At 34.9% G+C, this 20,613-nt stretch overlaps 1 protein-coding gene across 1 annotated transcript; it reads left to right on the top strand.

The window, feature by feature from the left end:
• Positions 1–8,284: 8,284 nt before the first annotated feature.
• LOC132732139 (uncharacterized) lies at positions 8,285–10,218 on the top strand. The gene is made up of 4 exons (XM_060718505.1): positions 8,285–8,841; positions 8,996–9,160; positions 9,306–9,481; positions 9,653–10,218. Exons 1-4 carry the CDS (start codon positions 8,839–8,841, stop codon positions 9,714–9,716), a joined length of 408 nt encoding a protein of 135 aa, XP_060574488.1. The 5' UTR covers positions 8,285–8,838; the 3' UTR covers positions 9,717–10,218.
• Positions 10,219–20,613: the final 10,395 nt, after the last annotated feature.

Here is a 20,613-nt window from a genome sequence, read left to right on the forward strand (position 1 = left end):
CACTGAATTCGGACCGACGACCTCATATTGTTTATGAATAATTTAAATCTTGATATTTGTTACCTGTTCAAAAAGTATTCATCAAATTACGCTCTCGCAAGTCTTTAAAACTGTTGCAGGCACAACCCCCGATTATGTTGATAAGCATTTCATTCCCAATAATGATATCCACAGTCACAATACTAGGTAACGTGAAGCAGACCTGGGGTAATCATTAATTTTAATCATTGATTTTTTAATTTATTTCATGTTTACACTGTAATCATCATGTAATTGATTATGATGCCCAACATTGATTAATTTAATTGTAATTAATCAGTTACAGCTAAAATTCAGTCAGTTATTATGATTACAATTTGATTGACATTGATTACTTTTAGATTTCGCATTAAACTACTTTAAGCCAACGGATGCCATACAGTTTAACTTTTGTTTTACATTTATATAGTAAAAGCCCTTACTTAAGACCATCATCTGGGCTGGACCAAAACGGTCTTAATTGTGAATACTCTTATCATTGCTAACATACTTTATGACCATGGTCTGTTTTAGTCATTTTTTATGGAAAAAAATTCATGTATCTTAAGCTACAAATATAATATAAAGGACACTATAAAACATGCTTTGAAATTGGATGAGAGGAAAACATCTTTCTGAAGAAATTTAACATAAAATTCTCTTTGGTCAGATTTCAATATCAATTATTATATGATATACATAAATCAACTATCAAATAAAAAATTAATTCTTCACAAAATAAATTTGCTGAAAGCAACATTAAACCACTCTAAAATTTACCTTCTCACCTTATTTCATACATTATGAGCCAAATATAACAGTTTTTCACACATTGTGAAATTAAGTGTCATGCAAAGCATTTAAGCAGATCATAACAACAAATTTAAGATCTAGATACATGTAGGTGTTGACTTTAATATCTTTGGTCTCAATAGTTCGGTCAAATTAAGAGAAAACCAAAGAATTTGGACTGAATCAGGTGGTCTTAAAAGTGGATGAGTGGTTGTTCATGTAACCATTGACTTAAAGAATCTTGTAAAAAACAGTCATATGTAGGGGGTGGCTTGAAGTAGGGATTCTACTTTACATTGAATGTAATCAATTATCAATCAATTACTCTCTTAAAATATCTGTAATTTAATTGATTACAGAGGCAAGTGAGAGTAATCAATCTTAATCAATGACCTTAAAATCTGAAAGTAATTGTAATTAAATCCATTACTGATCAATGTAATCATACCCAGGTCTGACATGAAGAAATGCCTTTTACAGTTCGCGGGTCAAAAGTTTCGGTTGAATGCCCGTTGTTTATGTTGTAATCATCTTCAAGGATTGCTGTAAAAGAGAACAGTATGGAAAGCCTTGACTGTCTTATAATTATAAAGATTAATGTTGTTGTGTCACTCTTTCTTTATACAATGTGCACTCATGAATATAGTATGGCTATGCATATTATATGATTTCAACTGAACAATATACATGTATGATGTCATTGTGTCTTTATATGATGTCGACCAATTCTTATATGGTGTGCAATTATTAATATATAATGTTTTAGCATCATTATATAATGTCATCTTATCAATAAATTATGTCAATCTTTCATAAAAACGCTGTGAATCTATTATTATATACTATGTGCATTCATGAGTGTATTATGTGGTAGCATCATTATATACAGTCAACTTATCAATATATTATGTCAATCTTTCATTATACTATGTGAATATATTATTATACGATGTGCATTAATGAATATATTATATAGTAGCATCATTATACAGAGTCAACTTATCAATATAAATTTTAATGTCAATCTTTCATTTTTCGATGTGAATCGATTATAATACGATGTGTGTTTTATGAATATATAATGGTTATTACACGATCTACATCTATTATTATTCAGACCGCTTCTTTATGTGAAGTGCATACATCTTTATATCGTGTGCTTTTGTCATTATACCGATGGGGTTAAATTTACCGGGCTATATCTCACTATGCTCTGTTCGTAGCGGGGAACGATTGAAGTACACGTGATAAAATCTCAAGACTTGAAGGAATCTCAGGCGGTACTAAACTGCTGACGAATTGTTAAGTTGACTCTATATGAAGACGATTCTACATAATATAGTATTGTTGTGGCTCTATATAATAATGGTTCCACATAAAATATTCATTAATGCACATCGTAAAATGAAAGATTGACATCATACAAGGACATGTTTACATCATGTATTGTTAAGTTAACTCCATATAAAGACGATTCAAGATAATATTGTGTTGTTTTAACTCTATATAAGAATGGTTCCACATAATATATTCGTAATTGAACATCATATAATGAAAAACTGACATCATATAAAGACAGATCGACGTAATCTAATGTTATTATGACTCTATAAAGACGATTCAACATAATATAGTGTTGTTTTGACCATATATAAGAATAATATATTCATAAATATTGATGCACATCGTAAAATGAAAGATTCACATCATATATGGACACATTTAAATCATATATTGTTAAGTTGACTCTATATAAAGACGATTCTACATAAAATAATGTCACATTAAAATCATATATTGCTAAGTTGACTCCATATAAGGATGATGTCTCATAATATACTGGTATTTTGACCTTGTCTAATTATGGTTTCACATAATATAGTGAAAAATGCACATCGTATATTGATAGTTTGACATAATATAATGATAAATAATGTAACATGGACATCAAATATTTTTGACACTATATAAAGATGGTTCAAAATAATATATTCTTACTTTCACATCTTACAATGACAGACTGACATCATATAAGGACAGATTGACATAATGTATAGTTATTTTGACCTTATTTAAGGATGGTTCCTCATAATATTTTAAGAAATGCACATCGTATAATGATTGACATCATATATAAAGACACATTGAGACCATATATTGTTCAGTTGTCTATAGATCAACATAATATATTCATGAGTGCACATTGAATAAGGAAATGTTGACTCAATATATTCTATTTGGACATAACAACGTTTAGGTTTATAATCACAAGACAGTCAAGGCTTTCCATAGAACAGTCTGATTGATTGATATTGTTCATGGGTGATAGTGTAAAAGTGCAATATCTCTCACGCCCCATAGCACCGGCTTAAGCGGTATTCATTCTTTAATACTACTGGGCTGAATCAATGAACAAGTTTGTTTGTTGTTTTTTTTTTTTGTTTTTTTTTTTTTTTTTTTTTTTTTTCACGTCGACACAGCGTATTTCATATGAGGACATTTTAACTTTACTGGTGGACGAAAACCTCAGATGCCCTTCCGTGCATTATTTCAGGCACTTACGGTCATTAATGACCAAGAAGAACCAGAAAAGATACACCAACAAAAAAGTGAACTGAAATCTACAAAGAGGTGTAAGCAAACAAATGGGAACTTGGAACAGAACCGCATATTGAAGCGCATAAATCAATTCCGAATCCGTACCGGCTCTACATAGTGTTTGTGCGCCCTTGAATATATTTTCATATTTTTCAAATGACTGGTCTTTAATAATATAACTTCAATTTCATATAATCTGGTAGTTTACGGTATATAGAAAAAAGTTGTGGCATCCGCCATTTACCGCAACGTTTGGTGTAAGTTACCCCCTTGATATGCTTGATTTTTGTTTTAATATTTCTTGTACTCTCTTTAAGTCACTCATTGCATGGAATACTTGAACATTGTCTAGTAATTAATATAGACGAGTAGTCATCATGCCTAAACTATATTTTATACTTCACAACAGCAGGTGTCAAGTGCTGTGTGGCAGCTGTAAAAAGTTGCCCCGTACTTCACTTCAGTGTTGTTATATTTTTCTGGTCCTTCAGGATCATTGATGCCAGCACTATTAAGTGTTGAGAATTGAGTATTGCTCAACCGGTGTTAGGGGCGTGATGGATGTTGCACGTTTTCATTATCCCTCATGTACAGACTCAATCAAACCGAGTCTGCAATTCTCCTGTATTTTGTTGTGAGTAATGCTTCCGCGGGATCACTTTGTTTCCAGATTTTTTTTATCCATTGATCATTTTGAAATATTCCATCTGTCAGTATTTTAGTGTATTTATCCAAATCTAAACATTTTGATAGCTATGTATGTATTTGAGACGCATCGAATTGAGGTAAAAAAGTTGAAAATCAAGCATTGACATTTGGCGCCAAACAAGCAAGAAACTGACCTTAAAAATTGTTCTCTTTTAGGTCCCTTGCCCATATTGCTTTAATTTAAAACATTCAATGTTTCACTTGACTCATTGTTTCCAATATTTATACTTTTTGAAATGACCATAACCTATTTTCTTGTTTTATTCGGCGCCGCGGGGCGAAAATACGAAATGGCATTTATTAAAAGTCAACATATACTTTCGCACCGCCAGACGAAAAACACAAAAATACAACTACGTCACATCTTTGTCGTACTTTCGCTCCGTCGGGAGCGATGCAAAAATACGATTATAAAATAAAGTTATGACTTTTCGTTTTTTCGTGCTTAACCCTGGCGATCGCAAAGCAAACCTGCGACATGGCAAAAATCAGCCACCACTGTAAACTTTAACGAAAATAACGTTAGTTTTTTAATAAATATTTGCAGATATTCGTGCAATAACATTTTCTTACTACTGCGTGTATTTCATGCGATATTTCCACTTATCTAAATGACATACATACAACTGCATTCATATTTAGCCCGGCTGCTGTCATCGCAATGGTAAATTAAAAAAAAAGAATATTTAACCTGTAGGAAAGTTATAGTCAAATGTAGGAATTCAAGTGCCAGGCAATGTCTTTACGAAGCGCGCAAAGACATGGGCGACGGAATCTTTGTACAGAACAGCATTACAAAGTTTCGAGAGTGACTGTGTTTTGAAGCCCGACAACTTGTCCGTTCAAAAAAGCTGGATCGAACATGGGTTGCATGATGTTGTGTTAACCCTTTCCCCCATGAGCATATTGTGAAAAATGGCCATTTTCACTGAAAAGCCTCCTGTTACAAGTTCAAACTGCTATGAAACTATGAAAAATGCTTCAATACTAATCAAACTTGGCACAAATGTTGACTGGACCATTGCCTTTGTAACGACATGCTCAGTCTTAAATTTCCTGTTACCATGGCAACGAGGGGACATCTCAAAATTGCCAAAAATCACTTTTTTGCCTCGATTTTTTCCATCAAAATTTATTTCAAAGTGATGCAACTTCTCAAGGGATTGAGATAGAGTCAAAGGCTTTTCAGCGTTGGTTACACGTTACCTTATGATCGACCTGGGGTCATTTTAAGCCTCTCACAAGTCCAAAATTTTCTCCGCCCCCCTTCAAACCCCCCAAACAGAAGGGGGCACATCCCCCTTCTGGCAACCCCCTGATGTAATATTTGGATGGGGGACGGCGCCGAAAAAATCGTCACTTTTTTTAACAACATTTCTCAAACGAAAGACAGTGTTTGGGACCTAAATAGGGCATTTTTCACTGTTTGAGGCCTCAAAAAGGGGGGGGGGGGCAAAAAGCCGTCGAAACACGCTTATATAAGGGAAAAGGTTAATGCAACTCTACTACCGCGAATCGACCATTAAGAATCTGGACAGAACATTTATATCAAAGATTTGTCAATTATCGAGTCAATTACAGATGGTTCTGTCTATAATCTTTTCTAGACAGTTAACGTAAAAAATGTCGCCACTTTTTAACTGTGTTGATGTATTGATAACCTATTGTTAAATAAAACATCAATAAGACTCCGCAATCTTACTCTATTGATATATATTCTTATAACATAGAAAATATTGTTTATAGCGAGCTCGACGAGCTGGCCCTAGGGGCTTGCTCGCAAAGCGAGCTTTACGGTAACGCGAGTACCTGCTAAGTGGTGGTTTTGAAAACTTTCGTCCGAAATACCAAATTGGACACATCGCAATTTTTCGAATTTAAAGATAACGATAAAAACTGAGGAATTCTGACTGAAAACGGATGTGTAGACTGGTCACCCGCGCACGTCTATGGGAACCATTATTGGACAGGGAACCAGAATAACGGAAGCTGTGTATAAACTATCGAATGACAGTTTTAAAACGGAAAATGTAAAATGAAAATTGAAGGCGCCATTTTGTTTGAAAAATCTGATAAATAAAAACAATTTTTGTCGAATTTTGTTGTGAAAACTATCTAGAATGAAAGAAAATGGTCTAACTAAGAAAATGAATCCGAACACCAATATATTTTATTCAGTCGTTAACGCTGAACAGACGTTTAAAGTATTGTTTACGTGACGTCAGAGTGTAGCGCCAAACAGCACGTGCAAAACAATCAAATCAAGTACGCTATTTTAATGTCGCAAACGTTTTAAAGGGATACTGCAGAGTTCCAGATAATTTTTTGGCACTGGGTAAATACTCAGGCAAAATAATGACAAAAATATAAAAATGATCTTCTGTACTCAAATCACCCTAAAATTACATTTTTGAAAGTCCCAGCATAAATTTCTGTATAAATTCTATATATTTTGGGTTTGAAGTGTAAATATATCTATATATGTTGAACAAAATTTAGATGCCAACAGAATCACCGAATAGTTTAAAAACAAGTCATGTAATTTAAACAAACCCTGCAAATTACAATAACAGGTATTGTGGATATTGTATGATTGAAACAAGTCTAAGTAATTGATTTAACATGTTCTTTAACGTTTCCAGAGTACAAAGTGATAACTATTGTGAAATCTTCGCTGTAACCTGACCCACGCGGGTCACGTTAGGAAAACACCATTTTATTCTTTATATGGAGAAAAGTTTTGTTCCTTTGACTGTTAAGTGTGTTCATTTTGAGAAATTTTATAGAATAATGAATGAAAAATTCAAAACTAAGACATGAAAATTTTGCCTGTGTCTCCCTTTAAGTTTCACATTTATTTCACTTTTAATAATCTTTATTTCGCTTGAAATTAGTTAGATATGAAAGTTGTCAGGAGAAATGTCTGCCTTGATGTTATTTAATCTAACAAAAGATTTAGTAATAAATACTTGAATCAATTTCCAAGATATGGGGGCTGGGCAGCACCGCCTGACATAAAATTGAAATATTCTCAGTTGGAAAAACGAGCATGTAGTTGTTTAGTTAACACTATTTTTTTTAGGTATTTTTATCTTTTTCTATCTCAAATCAATATATACATTTAAACAACAAACTCTGATCATTATGTACACCCAAAACAAACACACATCATTTATCAGCCACTTATATGAAATATCTTTTCACGCATACGTCTTTTATACGAAACAAGACACCTGGCGAGCCCAAGCTCTAAACAACTTATGATCAAACAAAACAATAAAATCACCACAAAATGAAGAACACAAAAATGAATAGTTTTACAACTCTAAGATACAGTATAAACCACAAACATACATCCAACAATATTTACTTCACACAATCTAATCAGCATCAGAAAACAACTTAAACTAAAGCACCCAATATTTACATATATCCTCAAAACAAAGCATCAACTAATATAAACTTGACCAGACAAACATTCAACCAATATCAACCAATTATATCTTCACAAACAGATATAACTCAACAACCAAAACAACTAATTACAACCAATAAACCCTGATCAATTAAGATCACCACAATTATATTCAACCACTTCAACAAACCAACAAAACTCCCTTCAAAACAACAAAATTCTCTTCTCAATAAAAAAATAACCGCTACACACTATCAGCGTGTCTCTCCTAACTGATGTAAAATCTCTCTCAAAACGCGCATATTTGCTAGCTTAAACGATTTGACCTTTAAACATGTATACATATTTTATACTCCCAGCAACAGGTTTATAAATGAAACTGTACATTGAAATCTGATACACTTCAGTGTATCGCTGACTCGTTGTAAAAAAAAACTATCTACAGTGAAACTGTATGATTATTCTGACAAAAGTGATGCATGTCTTCAAGATATATCAATATAAAAAGTTAACAATTTACGAATCTGTCATTAGCAATCATGGCTGATAACGTATTTACATGTATTAACTGCTCCGAGATGGTCACCATGCGGCAGCAGGCTGTTTGTTGTGACGGATGCGCAAAATTGGCAGCACAGGAAGTGCAAGAAAAGTAAATGACTTTCATTTTAGGTAAAATACTTAATGAAATCTAAACTGGGTTTTTTTAAAATGTAATATGAACTGAATTCTTTAACTTTTATATTTAATTAGCATATATATGTTATATCTAAAAATTATTGAATATACAAATTTTATTTACAACAATTGTTATTTTCTAATCTATTGTAGTAGTTATAGAGAACTTCATAGACTCATATATAACAATTGTTTCTATTTGTTGTTTCAGGAGGAAGTACTGGTTTGACGGCAGGGCAGTACCGACAGATGGTAAACGGAACGCTAGAGTTAGAATGGTTCTGTGACAGATGTATCAACGAAGCGCCCGAAAATACACCAGCTTCTCCATTACAAGATGAACTGATGAACATCACGTACGTTGTCCAAGACGATGAAGTCCACCAGATGCAAGAAGATGAGTCAACCGTCATGAACACGAATTCAACCTACCTAGAAGACAGATCCTTTCATATCAATGAACGAGACCACAACCGACAGCAGGCCCACCTGACGCTAGATTACCTACAGATATTCCGCTAGATGATGTAATACTACCAGACGGGCCATTGACTTTCGAACTCGTAGATGGGGGTACCAAGCGTGAGGCACCGAAACCTGTCAGTAGTGATGGTCACACATATACTCGTATGGTATGTCGTTAATTTCTTCTTTATTTTCTATCTATAGTCTTCCATTACATAGAAACAATCACCATTAATGACTATGTCATTCTGTTCAATTTATTAATATATAGATATATACATGTAGATGTAACTATAATCACGTTTTATTTTATTATTTCAGAGGACGGTGGGAGAGCGAATTTATTGGAGATGTAGTGTCAGAAATAAAAACCTGAAGTGTGGTGCCAACGTAAAACAGTACAAAGACCTGTTCACTCCTAGTGTTAACGGGCATCAACACCAACCTGAGCCCGGCGCATTGAAGAAGACGAAGATAGCAGCTAAGGTACCTTTTCATACTTGCTTAATAAATGAATTAATATATAAATGTCAATTTTATGTATTCTGATTGTATTCGTATAATAATACAATAATGTAACAATTAAATAACTTTCATATTGTGCAATTATCAACATGTCTTTCAACTGAAGGAGATGTCCAGACAAGACGTATTTAAACCGGCTGCCGAAATAGTGGATACAGTGATGACGCAGATGACAACAAACGGGGACATCTTACAGAAACCCGAACTTCTTACCAGGGCAGCAAATCTACACCGACAGAAACTGAGGCCAAATGAACCAACAGATCTGGAATTTGATTTGACGTAAGATTTATAGTTGTAATCAATATATATAATCATACATTAATAATAATATATTAATAATCATATATATATAAAAAATTATAGGAAATTATTTTTGAAATCATTGACGTTGTATGTTTACTAAATCAACTTTACATTTATTCCGACATTATTTATTACATGATGGCACAGAAGGATCAACACACGAGCAGGACGTGCGGACTTGGGATTGTACATGTTACTACCATTATTATAGAGGGAGGCCGAGGTTGTTGATCTTCAAATTCGTCTAGTTTCGCAGCATCTCTTGACAAGACTACATCGTAAAAGTTACGCCAGAATCCATGGAGCCTTATTCGACGCCTGGGACAAGTACGAAGATGATGAGATGACTACTTCCCAACTACTGAGACTGTGCAGTCACATCACCGGAATAGGATGCAACAACATCAACGACGGGATTTATGAGGACGGTTTTTAAGTGTTATATATAAAAGTGATGAATAAAGAATACAAAAATTTACAGGTTTCACTAAATGTGTATATATTTGTGTAAATTTTAAAAAATTTCTTTTTTTCAGGTTTTACTTTCGTATATACGTATATATATATTTATTTATGTATATGTTAATGTAATAAAAACGTTTAAATCATAGTTTTATATCTTTTGAGTGGTGAATAAAGAATTGTTGTTTATTACATAGAAATCATGATGTATTCTTTTGAATAATATGCATACCTCATTTGTTTATATAGAGAAAAAATAAAGTATTTAAAAAATATGTGTTGTTTATAATGATTACGTAATCTTTCGAGCTTTATTTTTTTTAGTATATATGTCGATTTTATTCTGATTAAAAGCATTTTTTTTCAGCTTTAACTATTTGTATATATAGTTTGACATAGATTATAAAAATAAACTTGTGTGAAATGTAATTTGTGTTGACTCTTTAGTTTTTTTTCAGGTTGTACTTTTAAACATATATATATTTCTATGATGTTGTTTGTTCACTGAGATCTTGTGTTATTATTTTATGTAAATATCATTATTATACTAAAGAAAATAATAAATAATATGTTTAAATTTTCAATATCTTGTCTTTATAATTGCATGAAAATGTGTGATAAATGTGCCCATTATACAATAGCTATTGTTCACTATATAAATTAAGTTAGCCGAAACCACTACCTGTTTTACTATATAAGATCAGTTAGACGAACCGGTAGTTAGACGAAACCACTCCCACCCGTGTGACGTCACACGCACTCGTCACTGCATTTGAAATAAAAATGAGCGATTATAATACTATTTCACGTTAAAAGTACATCGAGCTCGCTTTGAGGCTTTGTCTTTTTCATATTAGATAATTTCTATGAATAGACAATATTATTTTATTCAACACATACTAATATAAATTAATAAAATGCATTGATAATTGTATTTTATTGCCACATTTTAAATTTTGAACTCCGTTGCCACCGTTGTGTTCGTTGCGCCAAAAATCTCCGTTGCATATTTAAGTGGCACCACTGGATAATTTTAGTGTTCTATAGTAAATCTATAATGGTATAACAAACTTAATTACATAGATGTTCAAGTTCTTTGGATACTTTGACACACTGATGTAATCAGATAGATTAATCTGAGCAGTTTATTGCTTGTCCATTCAACAGGAAACCAGGATGTGGACTGAGGGAATACTGGGACGTCCCATCTCACCAAGGTCAATCACCACTATATTTCGGTTAGGTCAGTGACCACCACACTCCTCCCCGTCCTATTTGAAAAGGCTAGCTACCAGATAAGACCTTTCTAGTATCTAATCCAGCACTCAATACGAGCCTATTGAATGATTTCCTGGATCCTTACCAGTACTGGTACTGTACCCTGCTCTAGTACATGTACCAAATAGGTGATTATCATTAACAATCACCTGAGCAGCTCAGCTATGACTTGACCAGCTGAGCAGCCCCACTAGGACTTACTCAATTACTTGAGCAGCCGACTATGCAGAATTCTACGACTCACTCAATCACCTAAACAGCCCACTATGCAGAATTCTACGACTCACTCAATCACCTGAGCAGCCCACTGTAGAATTTATTAGAATGAATTGTCACCAGTAGCACCCTGAGAAGAATTAACCAACATTAGTCTCTAACAATCACCAACAAACATAGAAACCTCCTTCAGGTCTAATTGATTAACTGAAGACTTTTCTCTTACTACTGTCAAAACACTCTAACCCACTCATGCACTGGTTCAAACTCAGATGCAAGGATATGCAGCCTATATCTAGAGACTACCGCAACACCTATCACATCTACCAGCTTAACTCATGAGCATCTTGAGGATTATACCCCAATCCTCAATATAAGACCTTATCTTGACAACCAACAATCCAGACTCAGATTTATATTCAATGACCAACAAGAAGTAACCTTCACCCGCAAGCTGTGATACCACATTACAATAACCTGAATCATAAATCTCCAGTCTTATATTGTTACCTCCCAAAAAAGACAACACATTTCCTTTGATAACTGTTATAACTCTGACATTATTTCAAGAGCTAAACCCAACAGATAACATCATGACAATTACTACTTCAGTTCTGCAAGATGCTCATTCTTTTTCTGCCATAAGAAACCCCCAACCACGCAATCCAATATTGTACTGAACATTTGTAATGATGACTATTAACAGATGCCTGCATCCAAATAGATCCCATACAAACTGTCATATAAATTGCTTGTCGGCCTAACAAGCAACTTACCAAATTACATTATAGGTCATCTAGCTCAGAAGAGACGGGAACTGCGTGCTTGGTGACCCCCTACATAGCAGTGAACTTAACTGACCAGATGCAACTTGCTTGTCTATATGGGAGCTAACCGTCTCTTAATGGTGACTATATTGTTACCTAACATCTCAGTTCTGGGACTCATATTTCTGTAAATAACACCAGAATGGACTCTAGGGCCTTTTGAAACATAATCACCAATAAGCTCGCAACTCATTATTACTAAGATGGTTCCTAGATAATGAGCTTACACTCCTGGGATTCATTCCCAAGGTCCCTAATTACCAAGACTGATTGTAACACACTCAATGACAGATGCGATTTTAACCTGAAACCCGTAGATTTTGGTTCCTTCCCTGGCAGGCTTCCCAAGACCCTTAGTGACCCAAGTGATCTTTTACTTGCCAATAGCACCACATCTACATCGTCAATAAAGGATCCCCCAATTCATGGGCCATCATAAACTAATTGACACCTACCACAAGGCAATTTTCCCCAAATCGATTTCCCACATGGTACCAGACATTACATCATTTTAAATACCATGATTACGATTTGTTCTGGGCCCCAAATCGATTTCCCACATGGTACTAGACATTACATCATTTTACGATTTGATTTGTGCTGCAGCAACTTACACCGGGATAGATCCTTCAACCATCCCGCCAAATTACCTTGTGGCTCCCAAAACCAATAAACCACCTTATATGAGTGATCAGTCTATGGTATGCAATCAGCTAAACTACCAGATAAATTAAATTACCCCATGGAAGTTCTTCTCTGACTAATCACCAGATAAATTTAATTACCCCAATGGCGGTTCCTATCTGCAGCTACCCTCACCCCCAACATCACAAACTGGCTGAGCTGAGCTTTTCCTGCTGCTACCCTTACCCCACTAGTACTAACTGGTACGAGGCAGGCTTTTAGTCCCTACGACTTATTCCAACTACAAGGAATTACCTCAAGTTGATTTCCTACATGGCACCCTGGATCCAAACACCATGATTACAACATGATTTTCCCCAGATCAATATCCTACATTTTATTCTTTCCAATTCCCTTCCCCCCTTTGGGATTAGCAGAACCACACATTAGAATAAACATGATATCGACCCAACATTGTCGTCTTAAAACAACTAAAAGCATTTTATAAACTTTTAGGGCTATCCTTTGACCTTAGCCTAATCAACTGTGAAAGCCTTCTCAAACTTATCTTCAAGTTCCTCAATAGCCTCTATCACAGTTTCACAAGTCACGGAAGAGTTATCTTCATCAGAATGAACTTCATAACTATCAGTACTGACTGAAGAAACCCTCTTTCCTTTACACCTTTCACTGCGTTTGCTCCTACCAAAAATGGCCTCATGGCTCTGTTGGTACTTACGGACCAATAATTTGGCTTGTTCGACCGTGGATGGATCATGCATGTAAACATGGAACCCAGCTTGTTGGTCTAATAAACCATGGCAAAACCTACTTATAAACTGACTTGTTATAAATTGGACACATACCCCCTGAAAGGCTTTATCGGCTAAGGCACATAACCTGTCTGCAAAATACTGTATTCCTAGAAATGTTCGCGGATACAATATTTCGCGTTTTTCACAACGTCGGCATTTTCGCGGAGACAAACTTTCGCGGATATGTAGTAACCGCGAATTCCGCGAATGTAAAGTCGCTACGGTCTAAATTACAGCTTTTAGAGGCTACGTTTTTTGCATGACCTTGCCTGTTAGGTGCTTTTAATAATTTTATTTTTTTGACAAGTCGCGCCTAAAGCGCAACGTTACTCGATTCATTTTCATCTATTGACTAGTTGAACAAGAACGGTTTTTCCGTGAACACTTTCATATTTCTTTACCTTTTTCATTATGTTATTAAGTAAGATTTAGTCAGACCCGCTAGCTTCTATTCTCATTTGAATCCTAACTGACTTTATCTTCAAAATGTCGATACTTTTTTTACACATTATCGGACTGTATATCGCTTTCATTATAACAACATAACAGCTGTTTATCAATGTAGCACTTTATCGCTTTTGTACTTTTAACAAAGGATTACACCTACTCCAAGCAAATAAAATCCAAGTCATTCAATGTTCGCAAACTGTAAATGCGTTTGTCAACGCTGTAACTAGCAAATAACGTCAATAAGCATGATAATTACTAATAATTGATATTTTGTTTTTTTAGCGTGCAAACTAGTATCAATAACATACATAAATTATTCTTTACACATTTCTATAGCACCTGTGTTTATATGGTTTTTTTTGTGTAAGTAGATTATAATAAATATTCTGCACTTTTTAAGTTATATTTGGCTGAAGCTAGAAATGTTCGCGGATTTGTTATAAGTGACATATTCGCGGCTATAAAGATTCGCGGAATCATGCCTACCGCGAAAACCGCTAACTTAAAATGCGCGAAATCTTTTCTAGGAATACAGTAATCAAAAGAGATTCGCCCGGGTTTTGCAAAGCTTGATAAAATTGCCCTTGAGCGAGATTTGGTCACCAAACCGAGCCTCCAGTTTATCTTATAAAGAAGCATACGATTGCACTTCATAATTACATAATAATCTAAAGCTTTGCCCTCTAACGTCCAGCACAACGCACACAGTTTATCCCCATTTGACCACTGGCACCTCTCGGCATACCTGGAAAACTTAAAAATGAAAGCTTCCCAGCTGCCCTTGTCATCAAATGATAAATGTGTGGGCATTTTATCTAACGCTAGTCTTGACCTGGCTGATACAGGATAAACTGGTTCCCATCCCTCATGAGATAATGGCTCAAACACATTACCCCCCAATGAGGTGGTCACCTGTTCTTTATATAGAGACCGCATAGACCCAAAATCAGCAGGAATAGCCTGGGGAACCCTAGGTGTGGTAAACATATGCCCATTATACCCCATGCTACCACCCATCACAGGTCTACCTTCTCTACGCCCAAATACTGAAGTGCTTTTCACCCCAGCTGACCCTCTGGCCACATCAGGCTTTACTGCCCCAGGCTTTGGTTCCGAAAAGTCTAAAAATGACTGACCCAAGGACCTAAATGACTTATCCAAGGACCCTTTCCCTTTAGAAGCTTCAGTATGATGCTCTAAAGCCTCCTCTTTCCTAGGGGATTCTTCCAAAACCTCATTTGGTGAAAAATCTATCATATCTAATTCCGCACCTGTAAACTTTTTACGACATATTTCAGGCAGACAATATGTCGGCTGTGATATCACCGCCAGTCCCACTTATAGATAGGAGAATAGCAGCAACCTTCTTACTAAGCCCAAGAATTTTAACCAACTCGTCCTTAGAAACAAAATTAATCGCAACCCGAGATTTATTGGTGTGGGGGCCTTTTGTGTCTGACCTATTCATCGCCATTGCCATATTAATAATTACTTATTACAATATTTTTATTACAAATAATTAAAAATATCAGGCAATTACAGGTCATGCAAAGTACCACTTACCGTTACTGTAAACCAATTTCCGAAATAAAATTTATTTTGTTCCACACACCTGCACAATACTACAATATTGTGCCTTACAGTAACTATAATAAGCAATATTAAAAGAATATCGCTCTTTGATTTATGCAATATAAAAAATATCGCACCACTTTCTGCCTGAAAATAAGCAATATTATGAAAATATGACTCTTAAAAATTCCTCTGCAATTTTCTTTCAAAAATTGCTAGGTTTTGGGGACAACAATAGATGAAAAAAAATGACATTATTGGGAATACTGGGACGTCCCATCTCACCAAGGTCAAACACCACTATATTTCGGTTAGGTCAGTGACCACCACAGTTCTAATACCCTAGCAAATTTAACAGCTTGTCTTTTATAATTGCACCAAGGGAGACCACCCTCCAGTTTTGTTGTTTAAAGATGGCGAAAAAAGAAAATTTACGGCAAATTTTGACAAATTTTGAAAGTAAATGCCGAAGAGATTGTGTTTTGCCAGTTTATTTAGCATGTCCATTATTCATTGATTTTTGTGATGCCTCAGCAGATGGAAACAGCTTTTCAGAAGCGACAGTGAACGTTACAGTCGACCACGGCTTTCCACTCTCTGCCTTTCAGCTTGCTGGTATATATAAATTGCTTTCTTACCTAAAACTTCAAGAAGGAAATCATGAAAGGAGTGCAGAAATTGCAAGATTAGAGGATTTCTTTGCAAAAGTTCTTATCATGTTCAAGTAGATTTACATGATGAATTTTTAAAAACTGCATGATTTATAAAGGAAGTGGATAGCCGTACGGGTCCGTACGACTAGCCAAGACACACTGTACATATTGTCTAGCCGTACGGCACTTTTCAAACTTATATGGAAGTCGAACATGCATATGTTATTTTGTGCCTCATGATTATGATTTGTTGTTTTATTTGTATGAAAGGTGATTTTTTGTTCATTAAGCACATGGATCGAATAAATAATGATCGGAGTGGAATAAATAAAAAGAACATTGAAAAAAAAAACTTTGAAAGCAAAAATTATTGTATCATTTTCAAATACAGTAGATAAATATCGTACATAAAAGCACAATCAAGTAATAAGCCTTAATTAAAGCCTACCAGGCACTGACAATAGAATTTTAAAATTCCTTCCACGGAACATGCAAACTTTCCTTAATGATGGACAAACTTCTATACCGTCGGTAATTGACCCAATTATCAGAGCCCAACAACAATTTTTCATTTTAAAGGTGTCGAAAATTAAACTTAATGAAACAAAAACGGATTATCATCAAAATTTTGTAAACTTTTTCAATTGATGTTATTTAACTGCGACCAAACGCTATTTTTTCTAAACGTCTTGAGATGACAAAGATCGATATTCGTACTTTTTTTACTGTAGCCAACAAGGCGATTAATCTCTAAAAAGTAAACATACGAAGACAATTGCTGTTTCTTGGTTAAAATCCTCGCTTAAAGTCATAAAATAACATATGCATTTTCGACTTCCATCTAATTTTGAAAATGCCGTACGGCTAGCCGATACAGTGTGTCCTTGCTAGTCGTACGTGACTCACGTACGGCTAGAACTTTTGGCTAGCCGTACGGGCCCGTAGGGCTAGCCACTTCCATCTATAAAGCCACAAACACTTGGAGTGTGGAGCTCAAAACGCCTTTAAAACCCAAATAAAATGTATTTTTGTTAATCCCAGCATATGTACTGATCACATTTATCAAAAAAAGTTAATACAAGCCGTTTTGAAAAGATTTAAACGTCTTGTATGGAAGTAGGCAAAGCCTATGAAAGGGGGATTTACAGACACTTTACCCCGCAGACACTTTACCCTAGGCCCTTTTTTGCAGACAAGTCACCCCTCAGACGGTTCACCCCTCATTTTAAGAAATTTGATTGAGACACTTCATCCCCCATTTTTTTATTTTGTGTTAAACAACTATTTATGTAGAAAATGTTAAATGTATTCAATAGTGATTATGTTTATTGTTTTAACATATTTTATCATTATTTTATCATGTAATTGACCAAAGACAATGAATATTAGGGTTGTAACGAATGTCCGAGGGGCGTCTGTGGCCGAGTGGTTAAGGTCGTTGACTTCAAATAACTTGCCCCTCGCCGCTGTGGGTTTGAATCTCGACAGGGACTTTGGATTTTTTCATGTGAGGTGAGGAAGCTATCAGCTAGCTTAAGGAACGTTGGTGGTTTTACTCAGGTGCCCGTTCGTGCCTGAAATAATGCACAGAAGGGCACCTGTGGTCTACCTCTACAAGTAAAGCTGGAACGTCTCGATATGACCTAAACTGTGTCGATGTGACGTAAAACCCAATACAAACAAACGAATGTTCAAACTCTTGGGACATCGCGATACTTTCTAACCAGTTATAATTTTGAAACTGTTCTTGTTTCTTGTCATTGAGATTTCATAACCTGTTCTGTGGAACTTAACCTGATCGTTTTGTAAAACATGTTAACATACATGTACGTTCAAAATAAAACTTTAATCTGAATGTTCATATTGTAAGAATATTTTATAGATTACGACTTTAATGTTCATGCTCGTAAATGTGTTCTGCTATATATTTGAATTGCTGAATTATAAAGTCTCATGTAAGATATGATAGTTTAACACAAAACATTTTAAATATTCAGTTATCCAGGTTTTTACTGGAGTATCGATTTGTGTATTGCTCCTCTGTATCGTGAATCATATCGTATCACCTGCACCCTGACAATACACAGCCCTAATGAATATATATTGTTGTTGTTGCCCTAAAAAAGGCTCATATCACAAAGTTATTAATTCATTTTTTTTAATTTTATTTCTTTATACTTTATACTAATTTCAATTAAAGTGAAAGTGATATAACTTATTGTAGAATAATCTTTCTATTGAACCTTTGTGTGAATTTCCCTTTGATATATAATTTATTCAGTGTAAGAAATTCGAATTTGAATCCACTAGGCCTGGTGACAGACTACCAGATTGGAATATTAACTATCCCACAAGCCATTTCACTAACATGATTCATTTAAACAGTTGTTTATGTTACCTCTGAAAATATGGTAGCCTGGTCGGGCTTGTTACTGTGAAAAGTTGGTAGCCCGAGGAGAAATTTAGTAGTCAGGGGCTATCGGGCTACTGCTAATTTCGAACACTGTATATTAAGTATATAATCCCTTTCACATTTCCTTTGTGTCTTTAATTGACAGTATCTTGTTTAATGAATTGAATTTAAAAAGCAAAACATGAATACAAACTAAACTGGCAACACATCATGTGATACCAGTAAGTTTACTTAATTTGTTAGCAGCATTTTTTTAAGTAAGGAAAATACATTCAAATTATTCTTTTTTTATTAATTACAATAAATGGATAAATAATTCATTCATTCATTCATTTATTAGCTCACCTGTCACAAAGTGACAGGGTGAGCTTTTGTGATTGCTTTTCGTCCGGCGTCCGTACGGCGTCCGTCCGTGAACTTTTACTTTAAATGACATCTCCTCATAAACCACTAAGCCAATTTCATCCAAACTTCACAGGAATGTTCCTTTGGTGGTCACCTTTAAAAATTGTTCAAAAAATTAATTCCATACAGAACTCTGGTTGCCATGGCAACCGAAAGAAAAAACTTTAAATATCTTCTTTTTAAAAACCCAAAGAGCTAGAGCTTAGATATTTGGCATGAAACATCTTCTAGTGAGTGTCTACCAAGTTTGTTCAAATAAAAGCCCTGGGCTCAAAATTGGCCCCGCCCCAGGGGGTCATTGATTTTCCCTATATGCATATAGTAAAAACTTAAAAAATCTTCTTTGAAAGAACCCATAGAGCTAGAGCTAAGATATTTAGCATGGAACATCTTCTAATAAGTTTCTACCAGGTTTGTTCAAATAAAAGCCCTGGGGTCAAAATTGGCCCGCCCCAGGGGGTCATTGATTTTTCCTATATGCATTTAGTAAAAACTTAAAAAATCTTCTTTGAAAGAACCCATAGAGCTAGAGCTAAGATATTTAGCATGAAACATCTTCTAATAAGTTTCTACCAATTTTGTTCAAATAAAAGCCCTGGGGTCAAAATTGGCCCCGCCCCAGGGGGTCATTTATTTTCCCTATATGCATATAGTAAAAACTTAAAAAATCTCCTTTAAAAGAACCCATAGAGCTAGAGCTAAGATATTTAGCATGAAACATCTTCTAATAAGTGTCTACCAAGTTTGTTCAAATAAAAGCCCTGGGATCAAAATTGGCCCCGCCCCAGGGGGTCATTTATTTTCCCTATATGCATATTAAGTAAAAACTTAAAAAAATCTTCTTTTAAAGAACCCAAAGGGCAAAAGCTAAGATATTTAGCATGAAACATCTTCTAATAAGTGTCTACCAAGTTTGTTCAAATAAAAGCCCTGGGATCAAAATTGGCCCCGCCCCAGGGGTCATTGATTTTCCCTATATGCATATAGTAAAAACTTAAAAAATCGTCTTTTAAAGAACCCAAAGAGTTAGAGCTAAGATATTTAGCATGAAACATATTCTAATAGGTGTTTACAAAGTTTGTTCAAATAAAAGCCCTGGGGTCAAAATTGGCCCGCCCTGGGGGTCATTGATTTACCTTATATGTGTATGGCAAAAACTTAAAAATCTTCTTTGAAAAAACCCAAATAGCTAGTTTAGATATTAAGCATGAAACATCTTCTAGTAAGTGTCTACACAGTTTGTTCAAATAAAAGCCCTGGGGTTAAAACTGGCCCCACCCCAGAGGTGTCATTGTTTTTAACTATATGTGTATAGTAAAAACTTAAAAAATCTACTTTTAAAAAACCCAATGAGCTAGAGGTAAGAATTTAAGCAGGAAACATCTTTTTGTTG

The sequence above is a fragment of the Ruditapes philippinarum genome, unplaced genomic scaffold (genome assembly GCF_026571515.1).
Source record: "Ruditapes philippinarum isolate M1 unplaced genomic scaffold, ASM2657151v2 ctg803_1_1_1_1, whole genome shotgun sequence".
NCBI classification, from domain to species: domain Eukaryota; kingdom Metazoa; phylum Mollusca; class Bivalvia; order Venerida; family Veneridae; genus Ruditapes; species Ruditapes philippinarum.

Coding starts and splice junctions, on each gene's coding strand:
- LOC132732139 (XM_060718505.1), top strand. Junction 9,161..9,305: donor AGACGAAGATAGCAGCTAAG/GTACCTTTTCAT, acceptor TTTCAACTGAAG/GAGATGTCCAGACAAGACGT. Junction 9,482..9,652: donor GATCTGGAATTTGATTTGAC/GTAAGATTTATA, acceptor ATGATGGCACAG/AAGGATCAACACACGAGCAG.